General features: G+C 38.4%; 2 protein-coding genes across 7 annotated transcripts in view; both read left to right on the top strand.

The window, feature by feature from the left end:
• Window positions 1–14,361, top strand: part of LOC135169419 (uncharacterized) — a 58,332-nt gene extending 43,971 nt beyond the window's left edge. For all 6 annotated transcript variants that reach the window (XM_064134459.1, XM_064134442.1, XM_064134450.1 and 3 more), the window contains 3 exons: window positions 4,620–4,713; window positions 9,119–9,440; window positions 12,076–14,361. In XM_064134459.1, the coding sequence (XP_063990529.1) occupies window positions 4,620–4,713; window positions 9,119–9,440; window positions 12,076–12,243 (584 nt within the window). In that variant the 3' untranslated portion in view covers window positions 12,244–14,361. The remainder of the gene's footprint in view (window positions 1–4,619; window positions 4,714–9,118; window positions 9,441–12,075) is intronic.
• A 188-nt stretch (window positions 14,362–14,549) lies between these two features.
• On the top strand, window positions 14,550–16,733 carry LOC135169451 (peptide deformylase, mitochondrial-like). Its single transcript, XM_064134492.1, has 3 exons — window positions 14,550–15,086; window positions 15,988–16,365; window positions 16,437–16,733. The coding sequence occupies exons 1-3, from the start codon at window positions 14,874–14,876 to the stop codon at window positions 16,587–16,589; spliced, it is 744 nt and encodes a 247-aa protein (XP_063990562.1). The 5' UTR covers window positions 14,550–14,873; the 3' UTR covers window positions 16,590–16,733.
• Window positions 16,734–16,751: the final 18 nt, after the last annotated feature.

Below are 16,751 nucleotides of genomic sequence, written 5' to 3'. Positions count from 1 at the left end.
AATTCACTCATGGATTTGTCTGACGTGTGTACCACTCAAGTTATCGCATGCTTAATTCAGTGTGAGTAAATGTGTTCCACTTCCGTCAATGTTTCGAGGTTCAATATCGTAATAGTCGTTTCTCAATTTTTAATGGCATATTATACCTTTTTAATCATGAGTATTTCGTATAAATCAGCCTGCAGCCAATGTATAGCAAAAACGAATGTCTGAATTTCGTTCACATTTTGTAGACATTTTTCAGACACCGAAAAGTGTCTGCATAAAATTAAAAATAATCTTAATTCCAGGTAAACAGGTGCCTGAACATTTTAATTGATTGAATGAGATGTTGACTAAAGTTTTCCGAAATTTGTCTATTGGTTTTTGGTGTGGGGGTGCGAGGGTGATTTTATTTTGACGTCGGCTAGATATCCATCTGTTCGAAACTAAAAAAAACTAAAGGCACTTAATAGTACTATCATCTTCCTGGTAATGCACGATTCTCATATTTTGAAACTAAACCCGTACGATAAAACCCGTAAAAAAAATTAGTTCACAGAACTTCCTTATCGCTGAGCTGTCTATCATGACGTCTGGTTAGAACGGGGCCACAGTATTGAATTAGCATGTGTGAGGTTCTCAGGTAGCCTTCCATCAGAGGCGGAAACTGCTTATATTTTTCCGTCTGTTTCCCATGACGCAGCCTCGTGTTACACGAACACATACGTCTTGCAAATTGTGGGAGATTAATTTTAATGGTGAGGAAGTATAACAAAAAGAATTATACCGATATTCATTTGATGGATAATATTTGCTGTACATACACGTTGGGGGCCAAAATGTTATCGTTTTGAGTCACGAAGAAGTCCACTGTGTGCTAGCCACAAGCGTTTGCAACGGAAATAGATTAGAGCTTCATCATTTTCTTTCCTACATTTATACGTTTATACCGCGTCCCGTACTATCGGTTATTTCTTCAGCCAGCCTTAAAATATCCAATTCTATGTTTTATTCTTTTGTTACCGTCATCGTTCGTCGAAAACTCAGACTGCGGGAGAAAAAAGCCAAAATAAAGAAGTCAAAATTAGCGAGGTTTTTTTTTTCCTCCGTTTTATTATTCTCGGGGGCTTTTGTCGGGTGCTTCGACCCTGAATGGTCGTCCTCGAGACACCAGTACTATCCGTGTAGAAAGTATAAGTTTTCAAGTTGAGACTTTGACTCATCGTTTTTACACTGAAAGATCATTTTTTACTATGAAACGAAAATCACAGTCCTTCGTTCTTGGTTCTCCGTTAATGGTAGAAGTAGAATCGTTAGGAAATTTCCAGTTTACTGCAGCTGACTTTGAAGAGTCTTGTGAAACTTTCATTTGGGAATTTACTGTCGGTTACAACGTGTAATTTCATGGGGCCACCCTTTTCTGTTTCTCCTAGGTCCGGGTTTGCGTTCAAAAGAAGGGAGAGGAAGATGAGAATGTAAAGGACAGGGTGATAGAAGGGTTCGGCGAAAAAGAGAGTTCAGTGTTTCCTGCGGTTGGTCGGATCGATTACTTCGTCTAGGTCCGGGATACCATGTCCCCAGTGAATATGTCTGCTTCCTCGTTTTATTTGCAAGCTCAATGTGCATTTCAGCAGCTTTTCTCTCTCTTTCGGGGTTCCTTCGATTTATTCCCATTCGAACCCCCGGGCCCTGTACTGCATTCGCCGAAGGTCGAGGGAAAACCCGAGGGAAAACCCTGCCCAAGTGTGTATAGTCGTCCCTTTGACGAGACTACCATTGACCAGTGAAACTGTGCTGATAGAGTGCAACATATTTTTGAAAATCTTCACCGGGAATCGAACCCGGATCAATGGCATTACTAGTCTAACACTGACCGCGCGTCCACTACCGTCAGTTTACATTTCAGCCCTGAAACGTAGTAATTTTTTTTCCAGTAGAACGTCATTTCGATATTTAGAGTGATTTTAAGAAATAAATTCACAGTAAAATCAATTTTATGGCTGACCCATATTGATTGAAATGTTGAAATGGCTTGTGATGGTACTTTTAGGTTTAAGGTTTGCCAATCATGTCAATGAACCCAATGGCCAAATCAATCTTCGTCTCGTGACTACTGCCTCAAACCGATTTCAATCTCCCATGAAATGAAATAAAAAAAATAACCACTGTTTTCGTTTGCGTTTGGTACCATGAGTGTCGTTGCCGACGGTTCAGGTTCACTTGACCCTACTTTATGTCTTGAAGATGCGTACACTGTGAGCGTGCGAACATTTTATTCGCATTTCAAAATCGTTTATTGTTTTATCCTTCAATCTGTAAAACGTACCACTTTTATCCATAAATCATACATTCTTTATTTCATCTACGACGTGTGAGAGATTATGTAGATAAAGTTCGTTAGCACTCGATAAGAGCTACCTCTCACACTTGAACATTGCTCACATTGTAATCGGCTAATTAAAAAGTATTAGATTGGCAATTAAACAAATGAGTTTATCGCGGGTAATAATGAAACCTGTATACAGCATGTTGATAGAAAAAATGAGAAACATTTTAATAGATTCTTGGAAATAATTGGATTTTCAATCGTAAAATTAGAAACACGGGTACATTACGAGCTGTTTTATCTTATTTTTAAATGTTTTTTAAACATTCTTTAGTAGAATCTAATGAGATCCTCATGTCTGTCATTATCGCGCTGGATGACGCGACTAGAAATAATAACCCTTACGGGTTTTAGCGCAATGTTATTGCTGTGCGTCAATGTAACATCTTTTGCGACGCAAATGTTTGTCACGGGATGAAACCGAACTGAGAAACGTCAGGAAAAAAAATATCATAAAATCAATGGTTATTCCAAGATGTGCAAAAAGATGAATTTATGACAGACTTGATCGCTTCACCAGGTCCCAGCACGAGGGCAATGCACCTCGAGTGCATGGCGCCAGTGCTCAAACTACGTTCTAGTTGAGAGTTATTTCGATTCTCTCTCCGTTATCGAAATGATTTTTCAACGAGAGAAAGATGTTCGGAGAAATTCGCCAAGAGAGTTTCGTGCGGTGAAGAAAAAAAAAAAATAAAAACAATATTTTTATTCACCAGAGAAATTAAGTAAAAGGAATTGCTCTTACTTCTAATTATAACAATTGGTCATTATCAAGTGGAATTTAATCACTGATAATGTCATCATAATCTTTTTGCGTATTAAACAAATTAAATCTTTCCCGAAATGAAGAGTCGATATTTTGACAATCGGTCGATTGAATCGACGATTATATTCTCTATCATCCATTCTCAACTCCGGATTTCCCCGGAACAACTTTATCTAACGCTTAATCCCCGAATTCAGCGGAATATTTGTTACCACTGATTGCTCATCAAATTCCCCAACAGTCTGAACTTGATCGTGATAACAAACCAAATCACGTGCCTTTTAAAATCAAAGCGTGACTTTATCTCAAGGCTCCACTTACCATCATCAATGACGATGTAATTTATCAGTAGCATACGATTCTCGGGCTTCTAGACAAATTTTAACCACGAACCATTATCTCATTCAAAGAAGGAATTAGTGAAACCGTTAAAAATGAAAACGGCTGTTTCTCATTAAAAAACACGGAGCGTGCTTCGACCATTCACTTTCTACACTCTCAACTATTGAACACGTTTCGTTATTCAAGTGAGAAACGTTCTGATGATCTGGTAATGCGATGATCCGCAAGAGGAAGAGGCACATTGAACTGAGAAAAAAAATATACAAATGGGCAGATAAAATATCGTAAAGTGTTGAGAAAATAAAACAATAAATGCACACGATTCAAATTTCATTGAAAGGCAAAAACCCATGGGCGGTTGACCTGGGGATCGCCCCCACTGATAAGACACAAGATAAGAATACACAAAAAATGGAAGAGAAAAAAAAAATATTCAGAGAAAAGGAGGGTAGACCTTTGGCATCGGCTCGTCACTTTCATGGTACCTATCTTCCTGAGAAACTTACGCTCACTCACCGCTCATGTAGGACACGGACGACTGAATCACCACAATGTATTCACCAATAGCATAAAATACGGCTGATAGAGATGAAAAAAGTTGGGGTAAAAGAAAAAAAAATGTCCATTCTGCTGATGAGAGAAAAAAATCGAATGAAATACAGCTTGAATACTTGTCCTTGGTTTTCAAAACTAATCAACGTCAATTTGTTATTTTCTTTCACTTGCTTTCGCAATATCACAGCCTCTGGTTTGCACATTATGTGAGTAGTGGAAGGTCGGAGACGGTACCAACGATGTAACCTTGCCTTGGGCTAGAGACTTTGCATCTTCGAAGAAACAAAGGAAGTCACCACCACGTAATAAATAATCTTTAACAATTGAGCACGATAAGGTGACTTCAATCACGATCATTCAATCATCTTCAATCAAGGCAGCATCAGGGTAAACCCATATATCAATGGTAATATTGACCGGTGAATTATAACACTAAACACATGTTGATGAGGTGAAAAGATCATTATGCAAGTGCTGTAACACTAACCTAGAATCCCGGAGGGGATTGAAAGTCTCATCGATCATAACTACCATGAGATCTCATAACACGATCGATTAATTTATATATTGAATTTTTAATTGTTACAGATCCACCAGTGGATAGTGTCTATATGATATGTGGTGTACTAATTGCCATGATCTTGGTCGGTGTGATCATTGTTCTTCTTGCTGTTACAATCAGGTAATTGTTGACTCAAATGACTTCTGTTATTTCATGTCTAATGAATTTGCTCAATTGACATTGAACGTTGGATGGGATAATTGGCCGACATATGCTCTGTACTTATTTTCATATCAAACAATGCGATTGAATACTTGGTCGACGACGACAGGTCAGAGAAAAATGGTGCAATATAATTTTTTTTCTTGATTACTGGAGAAAGACACTCGGTAAATACAGTTGTATTGATTCAGGTGTTGACTATTGGGTTCAATTTATTGCAGATTTTCTCGCAATTGTTTCAAAGTCGATTGATCCTCTCTGGTTTGTTCATTCACATTGAGAGGTATTTTTTTTTAATTGAGAATATTGTTTTCACTCTGGAGGGACCACACTAATTAATTTATGACTGTGGTTCAAATTTTTCATTTGATTGAATACTCGAGCTCTTTAATCTACATTTTGATTATTGAGTTACATTTTTATTGCGTCGATAACTTCACGTGACAACTCATAGACGTCGTACGGAGATATAATAAAGACATTTACAGTGGTTCGTCACACTGTTTGTTACCTTCGGTATACTTTTGTTAATCGTTATTCATCATAAATCAGGCTTGAGTAATCTCGAATCAACAGATAAAACTTTCAAAATCCAGCTACACGTAATTCAAGCCACTGAATAATGATGTCCCCAGTTCGGATTTCTACGCGAGAAGAAAAATATGAAAACAAATAAAAAACAATCCGCTAAACAATACGAAGACAAACATGTTTTGAGTTGTGGAATTGACCGTGAATTTTTTTTTCTTCTGTTAAAATCATATTGTGAGGAAAGCTTGTTTCGTTGAGGAAAGAGGTGGGCTCTGCAGGTGGCGGAGACATCACCGTTCGCAAAATTTCACACTGAATCAGCTGCAATTGCTGGAATCAAGATTAGATAACATGGAATCAAATCCCAATTTAAAACAAAAAAAAATATCAAGAAAGAATGAGTCAGCCTGTTCAATTCATCTCAATGGCATTATCAGGACGATTACGTTTGCAATTATTGATCAAACTCATTGAGAGACCGAATAAATGTTGATGCAAAAATATCTCAACATCCAGACAGTTGTGAGTTTAAAACTAAAATAAATGTGAGGTGACATTCGTTGAAATAAAAATGCGTGAAAATAAAGTGCCTGAATGTCTCGGACGAGTGTCTTATTCTTGGCTATCCGAATTCAAGACACGCGTCGATCTCCCCCACCAATTTACATCCCAACGGTTGATTGTGCACCAGATGAACCACTACGAGAAACCATCAATGTTGTTTTTATTGTTTATTTACCACGTCTATCAGGCTGGCGAAATAATTTGCAAAATTTGTCATGTCGATTTATTTACTCACTGTAAATTAATATCCCAAGTTGGTATTTCTTATTTTTTCTTCACAAAGAATAATACACTGACAAGGCGTTAGCGATTGGGAAAGCAACAAAAATAATTGATGACTGAAAATTAATCTATCGATAAAATTGAACACGGAAACAGACACTCCAATATTGAGGAAATTCCATTAACTTCAAAATGATAAAATCATTTATCTTCTTGAGGAGCACAACTTTCCTGAGAAATTAGACAATCACAATCTTTCATTGATAATTTAACTGTCAATGCGATCGATTATCATTCTCTATAAATAACCTATTATCACTCCTCTCAGAAACTCAATATTCTTCGATTCATACTGCACTCCAATATGTCCCGTCATCGACTGAACGCCAATGAATTTCAACTTTCCATTGACTTTTATTTTTCGTGTGTCCACACAGAATTGCCAACGCAAGTGCGAAAGTTCTGGAGTATTTTAAGACGTAATCCGAACACACGTCTTTTATCAATACGGAAAGTCCAGTTGTACAGATATTTCGAGGAAGTCTGTTACGTTCACCATTACGTCATTAGCCGTGTGTTTACCCCAAAAAAAGTGCGAATAGAAAAAATATCTTCCGCGCAAAATTCTCCAGTGTATTTGTTCACTAGATTGGCTGAGCTGTTTAATTGTCGATAAAAAAACGCTTTCAAAACACGAAAAAACAATTTCAGAAGGAAATATCCCCCTCCTCTACACCGAATGGAAATTAACTTCAGAAATAAGCGGTCTTAATGATTAATAAAACTACGTCACAATGATCCGACAAAATCCTCAATCCGCCGAGCGATATGCCATGTATTAAAAATAATTATCACATCTATAATTATCCAGAATTAAAATATCCCGTCAAATCCTCCTATCCCCACTACGGTAACCATTGATTATCGCATCCCAATAATGCTCGTCTCGCCGTCATCACTAATGGATTGTCGTCCCCGTCCATTACTAATATTATTCCCATGTTGCTACTGTGGTCGTCATAGCTGGGGCACAATTCAAGGGTTGAATACTCACCCCGAGGAGCGCCAACCACCCCCATTTTTTTTTCCAGCGCATGACAAAAATAGACTAGTATATGTTTAGATCCCCATTATGTTCTCTTTACTCTAATTTCTCCTGAAATTGTTTGTCGCACGAGAACCCATGTGAAAAAATAGAGCTGATAAAATGGCCGTAATGAGAATTCCCCGGGTTGCTGGCCATTGCACTCGCATTACCCAGGGAAACCGTAATTTACCGTCACGAGAATTATTAGTTCATTAGTGAAATTATATTACCCATCGCTGGCGCCTTTAAGCGCATCGGAAGTTACCTGAATGGTCGAGGGGGAGATAATTACCTGAAATTATTAGGTACAAGTCTAGGGATGGATAAAGCGGAGTGAAGACGGAGGAAAAATGTAATATGAAAGAGAATCGTTGCAGTCTATCTCAATAACTTAACAAAATCCAGCAACACCTCTCCATTCCCTTTGTTTCTGACGATAATTTTGGCTGTTGAGCCATCGAGGGCGTTACGTCCAGATAAATTCTCGAGTTTTCTCCAACGGTCATCATTGCATTATGTTGCGACATTTGATCGCATAAACGTAAATTGTTTTTCTGTATTTCGGGATTTGCATCATCTCCACTGGCTCAATAATACTAGAATAACAGGAATATGCGGCAGAGTGTTTTATTATTTAGACGTGTTGTTGCTGACGAATTTGTTTGGTTCATGAAAATAGTTGAAATTCCCATAATAATATTATTGACCAGAGCCTCATTGTTATTGACTTCCTGAGGCATTTTAACTGAGTTCGTAGATCGTTCAACACAAACAGGATTAATCTAATCACGCAACAGTGTACAGTTTGTTTTTATTTATATCAGTTTTCCCCCCACGTTTGTGGTTTTTTCTGATTCTTCATAAATGACGAAATTCCCCGGATTCCTTGAATCATGAAAATTGAATGCGAGGAAACACTTCGAGCAGAATTTATCCTCAATCACATAGTCCTTCACTAGGATTTTTCTTGTTCAGTTTTCCGCAGAAATAATTTGTTATTTACATCTTCTGAATTCCCACGACAGATTTTCGAATGAGATTATTCTACTTTGCCCCTCCACAACCATTGATGACCAATTAAAGCAACTCCTTCTCAAATAATGAGTTTGAAGATCTAGAATATCTTTTCCCCCATCGTGAATATTATAATAATTTTCAAAAGCCCGACAAACATTTGAGAAATACTGGATTAAACCCGAACGACTCCCCACGCTCGATTCTCATTGGCCGAGCTCCTCACCGCCCTCCACCAATCGTCACCGCTCGGCCCCATGACGTCAGAGTCGTTGCTATAAAGAGCCGCTTACCGCCTCAACTCGGTTCAGAAACCACTCACGTTGGCTCGAGACATGAGTATCGGGGTGACGGTGGTAGACGTCGACGTTCACCGTGGTGAATCAACTGCAGCTCGCACAGTGTGTGAGGGAGGAGAATTTACCTATCGGTTTAGTTCGACGTAGCCCCTCAATTACCCTAAATTTCACAATTTAGTTAATTAAATAAAAAAAAAAATCAACGATCAATCAATCAAAAGTTAGGACAAAGACCAAGGATTTATAAAACTAGTCAATTCTCTCGTAGTGTTTGTGGTGAATAAGTGAGAGAAATGTGTGTATCGTTGTAACCAACAAATAAAACGATTGATAAATTAATCATAACTGAAAGTTAAGACATTATCGATCCTACATGACTGAGTGAAACTGACCAAGTGATTCGACCAAGTATTTTTCACATTGAATAAAGTACAAAATAAACATTTTAAAATACGAGAAGTGATATTTTGAAGTCATCTCGGCTTCTTGACATTTTATTTTTCAATCGTCAGAGTTCTCGACTAGCTCGAGAATTCGCCAAAACCGGCCAAAAAATTCCTTCCAACGTAGCAAAAAAGTTGACCCGTCTCTACCTTAAAATGGTTGGGAGCAACGGTACGATGATTGCAATCCGTCTTGTCCGCAGTAAATTGCGGAAGAGGGAGGATCATGGAAACGATCAGGTACATACGGATCAACCATCGGTGGTACAAACAGCAACACCAGTATCAGCTATTGTATCAACAACTGCAACAGCCCAAACTGTTATAACAACAGCTGGAGATATACGTAACAATGGTATTGTTAATAATGGTGCAATTATAACAGCCAGCGAGCTTAGTAATGGTGTTATCGATGGGAATACGACGTTTGTTACCGAGACAACTGGTGAACAATTTATTTGGCAATTTCCACCGCCATATCCACCCCTCACGCCACCGCCACAGTATACCTTGTACAACGACCAGGTAAATACACAAATTTATTGAATTTTTCATTTATCATTTACGGGATATGTCGAAATGCACGTGGGCAGCTTTTTTTTGTAAAGAAAATTCAGAGCTACAGAAACAAGTTGTTTATCGAAATTTGTACATTTCCCTTCAAATTAATTCTCTTACTCTGTATAAATGAAAACAAATCATTTGTGGGACATTAAGAAACTGTTGACATTTTCCCACTGTTATGTATTCATCAGTTGGGATCATTTTTCACTGTAGTATATCCACTCGATTATAATAAAAACATGTTTATGAAGTTGGAACAACCGCTCGTGTGCATCACGTGAGAAATTTTCAGTCTGTTAATAACGACAGACATAGCGTTTAGTGCCAATAACATTTTCTCGTTTTAGAATTCAAAGTTTACAAGTGCAAAATTTACGTGTTTGCCAGGAGTCAATTGTCCGTATAACTCGCGATAAAATTCACAAGACCACAATTTACGTAACTAATCTCAAAATTGACAGTTGAACCTTGAAAAAAAAAAATAATTTCGTAGACAGTTGGGATATCAGCTGGCGCCACAATTTAAATTTTCCCGCCGAGAAGCCGACGCCCGAGTCCACCTGTATCAACACCAAAACCTCAATTCAAATTTAAAAAATATTGTTCAAAGCAGGGCGGAAGGAGGCAGGGGGAATAGGGGGGGATGGCGGTCATTAAATAACGCGTGTACTATGGCCTGGGTAATGAGTTTCGCGTCGGTATCGATTCACCAAGGACGAGGCCTCGCGTGCCGCGCGTGTCGAGAAAGACAGAGCCCTGATACCTCTACACATTGCACTTCAATACACGGTAGTCTCAATAGTGTGAGTGTTACCCTAACGGGGCACTAGAAGCAAATGAAAAAAAAATATATATATTCAAACACACAATCGTAGCAGCGTTGCCACGAGTTTTAACAAAATGCCTATAACTACAACTCTCCACTTTAAATGGACACCGTTGCCATTGTCGTCTACTTTTCACCGTTTCACGCTCCACTTGACAGTCAGGTTTAGTATATTTCGATTGTCGGTACAAGTTTGTTCATCAAAATTATCTGCCTAACGTCAAAGAATTTTAGGACAAGTGTTTCGCATGACATAGACTAGGAGCGAGAATTCAAATTGATCCATTGAACTCGATCGTCTGAACTGTGTCTCGACAGGGTGATATCATAGATCACATCTTGGTGACATTAGAAATTCATCGCAATACGCGTTGGAAAAAAAATCCCCAGACGATAGTTAAAAATTGTAGAAGAGTATAGACTATAAACGGTCATGTGTGGTCATTTTGGTGGCAAGTTGCCCTGCAGCATGACGCTAAATTTAGCGTGGGTGGGCGGCCAACACGACACCGACGCTCACCAGTCAAGGGGGAGACACCGGCGGCAGCTGTGTGCGCCAGTGGCTCCTATCTCCCTCTTCCCTTTCCTCCTTCGTGTCCTCTTTTCTTCTTTTCGTATCTACATCTTATACCAGTTGAGACCCAACTCAAAATCCCCGCGCCTTCTCTCGATCTCTCACTAAAGTCTCCCCCTGAGTAATCCTACTCGGCATCTCTTGCTCACTGTCTGTCTCTCTTTGGGGTTTTGCGCCAGACCTCCGAGCCCCCGGACATTCCGTCTAGGAAGAAAAAGGGGCGTAGGACGTTGAAATAACCGTCTCAATACTCTCAATATCATTGTAACATTTGTTTTATTTCTGTTGAGAGTTCATTGTGCAATTGTAGATTGAAATATATTGCTGGGCGTTTGGTCATTGGAGGGGGGCAAAGAAAAATGTGCCAAATTATGCAAAATAATTTTCTGTTGCGTGTACAGAGGTCGAGGTAAAATTATTGAGGAGTATATGGGGGCCATGGTCGAATCCAAAATTCTAGCTTCGGAAACGATTCGAGGTTTCACTTCCTTATTTGGGTTTGCAATGATAACGGAACGCTCGTAAACATGTTGAGAATTTTGAGAGTAAATTGTGGAATTTTTTATGCCACGATCAGTGCGCACAAGAAAAATATTCATTACGATTTATTGCTCCAAAATTTCCATTTAATGAATGAACGTTAATTCTTCGGGTGATGAACACAATGTAAAATTGAATTATCGGATTTTTTTGACAAATATCTCTGTAAGAAGTCATTCAATTAATTTATCAACGAATATTTGCTGTAGAGAGTTTAAATTCATACACGAAAAATCTCTTGATATCTCTTGATATTAGTTCAACGCATGAATCGATGGAATATAATTGCAATAAATGTTTTCATCGATCAGCCGTAGCTATAGGGCTAGCAGGCGGTGTCTGTTGCCCTCAGATCGTTGCACTGGGTGAGGGCTGTAAATGACGAGTGAGTCTCTCACCCTCTGCTTTCACATGAGACCTACCGGGGAATAAATGGCAGTTGTATACATGAGGGGTTGCAAGAGGGGTTACAATGGGGGCCTGCTGTCTGCCAGGGGTAGATCAATGCACTGAACTTTCGAATTGAACCAAATAGAACTAAACTGAGCTGAATAGAGCGTAGTGAAAACAGTTTTCTTAGAGTCCCACGTATTGAAAAAAAAATTATCAATTGTAATTTTAGATAACTAACATTGAGATTTTTTTCTGTTCACCAGGATACTCTCGTACATGGACTCCAGGCGGACAGACCGGGCTTTGCAAAAGGCATAAAGAAGAACATTGGTGGACGTTGGCGTCGTCTCGTAAAGAGAAAACCAGAGACAGATACATGTGCCATTCCTCCAGAGCTCAAGGATCAGCTCAAAACGATATACGTTTATTGACCCTCTTTCTATCTTCACGAAAAAGTAAACGGACACACACAAAAAACAATCTGAAAGAATCCATTGATTTTTCACATCGATCGAAAATGATGAAAAACCACTTCCAACTCAGTAATCAATGCTTTCCTATATCGTAAGATAGTTTATTGTATTAAGAGCGTGAACCGAATGGTTTTGTGTGAACGACAGAGAAAGAGTTTGAAGTAGAAAAAGAAAAGGGAAGAATGTGAGTGAGTGGCTCGCGAAGAGAGCAAGAGGGAGTAGAAAAAAGAAGCAAAATGTAAATGTAAAAAAAATAGAGAGGAAGAAAGAAAGAAAGAGAGACAGAGAGAGAGAGAGAAATATGGGGGTTCAACGGTCTCGTGGGACACGAAGATGCTGCAGCTCGTGACGACGAAAGAGCCCAGGGATACGCCCTTCGGTAACGCCATCTCACGTTATTTAAAAATCCACATATCAATCTGGGTTGAAAGCATTTTTGTTGCCTCGCGATGATGTTAAAATTTCTATTCCATATCCGTCAGACTGTTAGTGGACCTGTTGAAACAACAAAGAGCCATTTGAGACGAACAAAAAATATGTAACAAAAATATCGACGATTGTGCCTTTTTATTCCAATGAGCCGCTGTCCGCAGAATTTTGTCATGTCCCTGAATTGTTGCACAAATGAAATTAATGATTTTTTGGGGATGAAAAGGGATTATGAGGTAGAATCAATTCTGACAGCAGTTGTCCACGTGGCCGATCATTGTAGGTCTTTTTGTTATTGATGTAGATAAATTTGCGGAAGAACTCCATGAGACTGAAAATGTAAAAAGTACGACAAAACGAGTTACCTCGTAGCTTTTGTGTACGTTTTTACACGATTTAGTAGATACTAAAGTTGATGATTGAATCATAAAATACCTGACGCTAGAGAAAATTGATGAAAATGAGGACAAAAAAAATGAATTATTTTATCGTGAAAAATACGAATCACTAGTATTATTGTATGCCTGAACTACGACGAAACGCAGGGACTGTTCTCAAGCATAATTTGATTATTATTCTTTCATCATGTCCTTGAATATACTATTCATTTTATTTATCCTCCAGATTGTCTTTCTTTTCACACATTCACCCACACATGCACACTTTTTGTCTTCGTTATGTTAAAATTCCATTGCAATTTGCTCGAATAAATGACAGTCCCGTATTACCACGTTGTAAATAGGTGTATAAAGCAATATAAGCGCGTACGACTTTTATTCTTGTAATTTTATCATGAATGTGTTTTTATTTGTCAAGATGAGGGATAATATGAATGTTGGGAGGTTGGGAAAAAAATGGCCGAGTGGTTGTAACAGCATTCGAGATCGCAGCTAATGTCACATTTTTTTCATTCTCGTAACTTCTTTATTCTGGAATTTTTACCGTTGACGAGGCGTGCGATGACGAGTACGGATGTCCGGTGATGCGAGGGTCTTTTTCTTTTGTTATTGGACTCGTCATTTTTTAATTCTGGGAAATTGGAAAATTATGGCTGAATTATGTTGCACAGCTTTTCCGTGAATTCGTTGCAATCTCGACTGTAAAGTTTGTCAATCATAGGAATTGAATTATTTCAAATTTGACTGGTGAAGTTTGAGAGGAAATGCTTTGCTGAGATGTTGCATTTTTTGACGATATCTCTTGTTACTGAGATATTCAGTGCAGGTGCCACATTTGGGGGATCATGTACTACCGCTCTGAAAATAATTGCGATGGAAAGCTAGAGCATTTCTTTCCTTTCTGTTAATTTTTAAATTTTCTGAGAAGGGAGACATTGCATTGTACCTTGAGCAGAATGCTTTCATGAGGGAATTATGAATTCAAGAGAGAATGTTGTAATAATCGATCAAGTACCAACCATGTGCCTACGATTTGCGTTGAATTGTGTTTTTTTTGTTTTATAACGATTAATATTTAGGATGAGAGTTGTCTCTCACTACCTAGTCACTTGTTAATATTGTGAAAGTAAAATGAAGGAAAATGATAATTGTAAAATATAGGATGGAAGAACTAGACGGCGCAGCTTGATGAGTAATTTCAGAAGAAGCATCATTTTATTGATGAACAAATAAAGTATTTCAATCGGTATTCCAACAGTTGTTATATTTTACCCTTTTGTACCCAACATATACGGAATTTAAATCATTCGCGTACATTAATTGAACAGTTGACGTATTTTTAGCGTCTGGTCATTCATTTGTTTTACACATTTATTAAGCATTAGTTTATTTCTTAACAACTTAATATTCTTGAATTTACAGACAGAAATTATTTTCATCTGATGAGTGATGTCTTGATATGCCTTTCATCAATAGTCGATAAAGGCGCATTACAGAACATGGCATTATCAAACTCAGCTAAAACTGATTTTTTACTCCTTGACCTCTGCGAAAGGGCGCCACATGCTGGAAATTCAACTCCTGGCACAGTGAAGTACTTATCCGTATGTTTTTGTCCATGGCACACAGAGGTCACCACCACCTAAGTACATTGGTGTAATCCTAACCTCCACGCGGTTGTATTGAACTCGTAACAGTTGTTCAATTGTAAACAAAATAAACAATCAGTCAAAGAGATCTTAATCCATACCAAGTGACGTAATGCTGAAAAAAACGGTCTTTTCATGTCTCTCCCCGTATCATGCGTCACAATTTCTAATGATAAAACGCGGAAATGCATTCTTTGATTATTTTCAATCTCCAGCACCCCCTTTGCCCCCTTATGCTCACGTGTGTCAGATAGGCGACCCGGTATTGCGGGAGAAGGCTGAACCCGTGGAACCGGAAATCATGGCAACGGCGGATTTCAAAAAAGTAAGATTTAAATGAATCGTATAGTCTACTTGTCTTGCTAAACTATTTTTTGTAGCGCTTACTAACACTGAAGCCAAATTCGCGGTGGTCCGGAGCCCTTATGTTCGCATAAATTTTTAAAATCTCAATTTCTCCCTTAATCAATTTTTACTTGTCGAACTACTTCATCGACTCAATAATGTAATAGAAATATGGAAAGATGAAACTTCCGAATGTTTGAGGAATTTTTCTGAAGGCAACTCTCGATATTCTTTTCAAGCGTGACTCGTCAAATTCGTTCAGACGTCAATAAAATTTTTTTAACATTTTATCGGAGGTTGAGGGGAGCGATACGACGGCAGAAAAGATAATCGATGGATGGGGGTGGCTGGAATAAATTTTGCACCTTCCCATACAAACGCCTCGCTACACCCCCTGGTGACATACCGATGTTCGTTAATTTTATTAAAAAATCAATAGTTTATTCAAATGAAATCGCTTTTTTTTTCATCTTCTCACGTAGAAGCGCTTCATTTTCAATCTCACCCTTTCACTTATTTGAGATTTTCGAGGTACATCGTGATAGATTTCCGTTTCCGTTTTACGATGGGATTCTGAAACCTTAATAGAATAAAAATACAATTTAACCGCGGGAAGGGAGGTATCGAATGGGAAGTGCCTTACATCCCGTTCTTCCATTCGTTTCAGAGGTATAAAAACGTCTGAACCCGCACAAGGATCTCGCCGAGGGTATTCGAGGTATCACCACCCCTTGTAAAGCTTTCTAAAAGGAAAAAAAAATGTCTGGACAAATTTCCCAAATCGTTTTCCCTGCGAGGCTATCCGAAAATTTATCTGCAATATCATCCCCCTCGGGTTAGGTGGGTGATCAATCTTCACTCAATTGTCATCTGCTTTCCAGTTTGTCGACCATTTAATCTTAACAATGCGGAAGTACGAGGCGTACGGTCTTGCAGCTCCGCAAATTGGTGTCTCTGCTCAAGTATTCGTCATCGAAACGACTGCAAAACAGGTAGAGGAGTGTATAAAGATGAAGAGTGCAGGTCAGCCCATGGAAATTGTTCCTTTGACAGTATTTATAAATCCAAAGATGAAAATACTCGATTATCACACAAATTCATATCCCGAGGCTTGTGCCAGTGTTTTTGGCTATACTGCACAGGTGACTCGTGCAAAAAGTATTCAAATTGAGGCTTTTGATGTTACGGGGAAAAAAATCACGTGGAAGGCAGAGGGATGGCCGGCAAAAGTTGCTCAACATGAGATGGATCATTTGCAAGTAAAGACATGAAATCCAAAAATATATTTAATGCAAAGAATATGATAATTTGGGTTCTTGTCTGTTATCAGGGACAACTCTTCACAGACAAAATGGATCCGCAGACTTTAGCCTGTACTATTTGGAGTATTATTAATGTTAGAAGGGGCAAAGTTGCTGTTAAATTCTTCCCGGATTCAGGACGATGGAGGCGCTTCAAGAGCTTATTTCCTTGGAATGATTGAATATGTCTCAAATGAGCTGATGAAACGTAACAACTCTCATTCGAAATTATTGCTAATTGTGCATTTATTTGTGAAACAATTGAATTTCGTTACGTTTGACCACTTAACACTTTGACGAATGTCATTCGTTGTATTTACAAAGAAATAAATTATTATATTCAA

This window comes from Diachasmimorpha longicaudata, chromosome 1, assembly GCF_034640455.1.
Source record: "Diachasmimorpha longicaudata isolate KC_UGA_2023 chromosome 1, iyDiaLong2, whole genome shotgun sequence".
Lineage (NCBI taxonomy): Eukaryota > Metazoa > Arthropoda > Insecta > Hymenoptera > Braconidae > Diachasmimorpha > Diachasmimorpha longicaudata.
The sequence above is the reverse complement of the archived record's forward strand: the minus strand, read 5'-3'. Positions and strand labels throughout refer to the sequence as shown.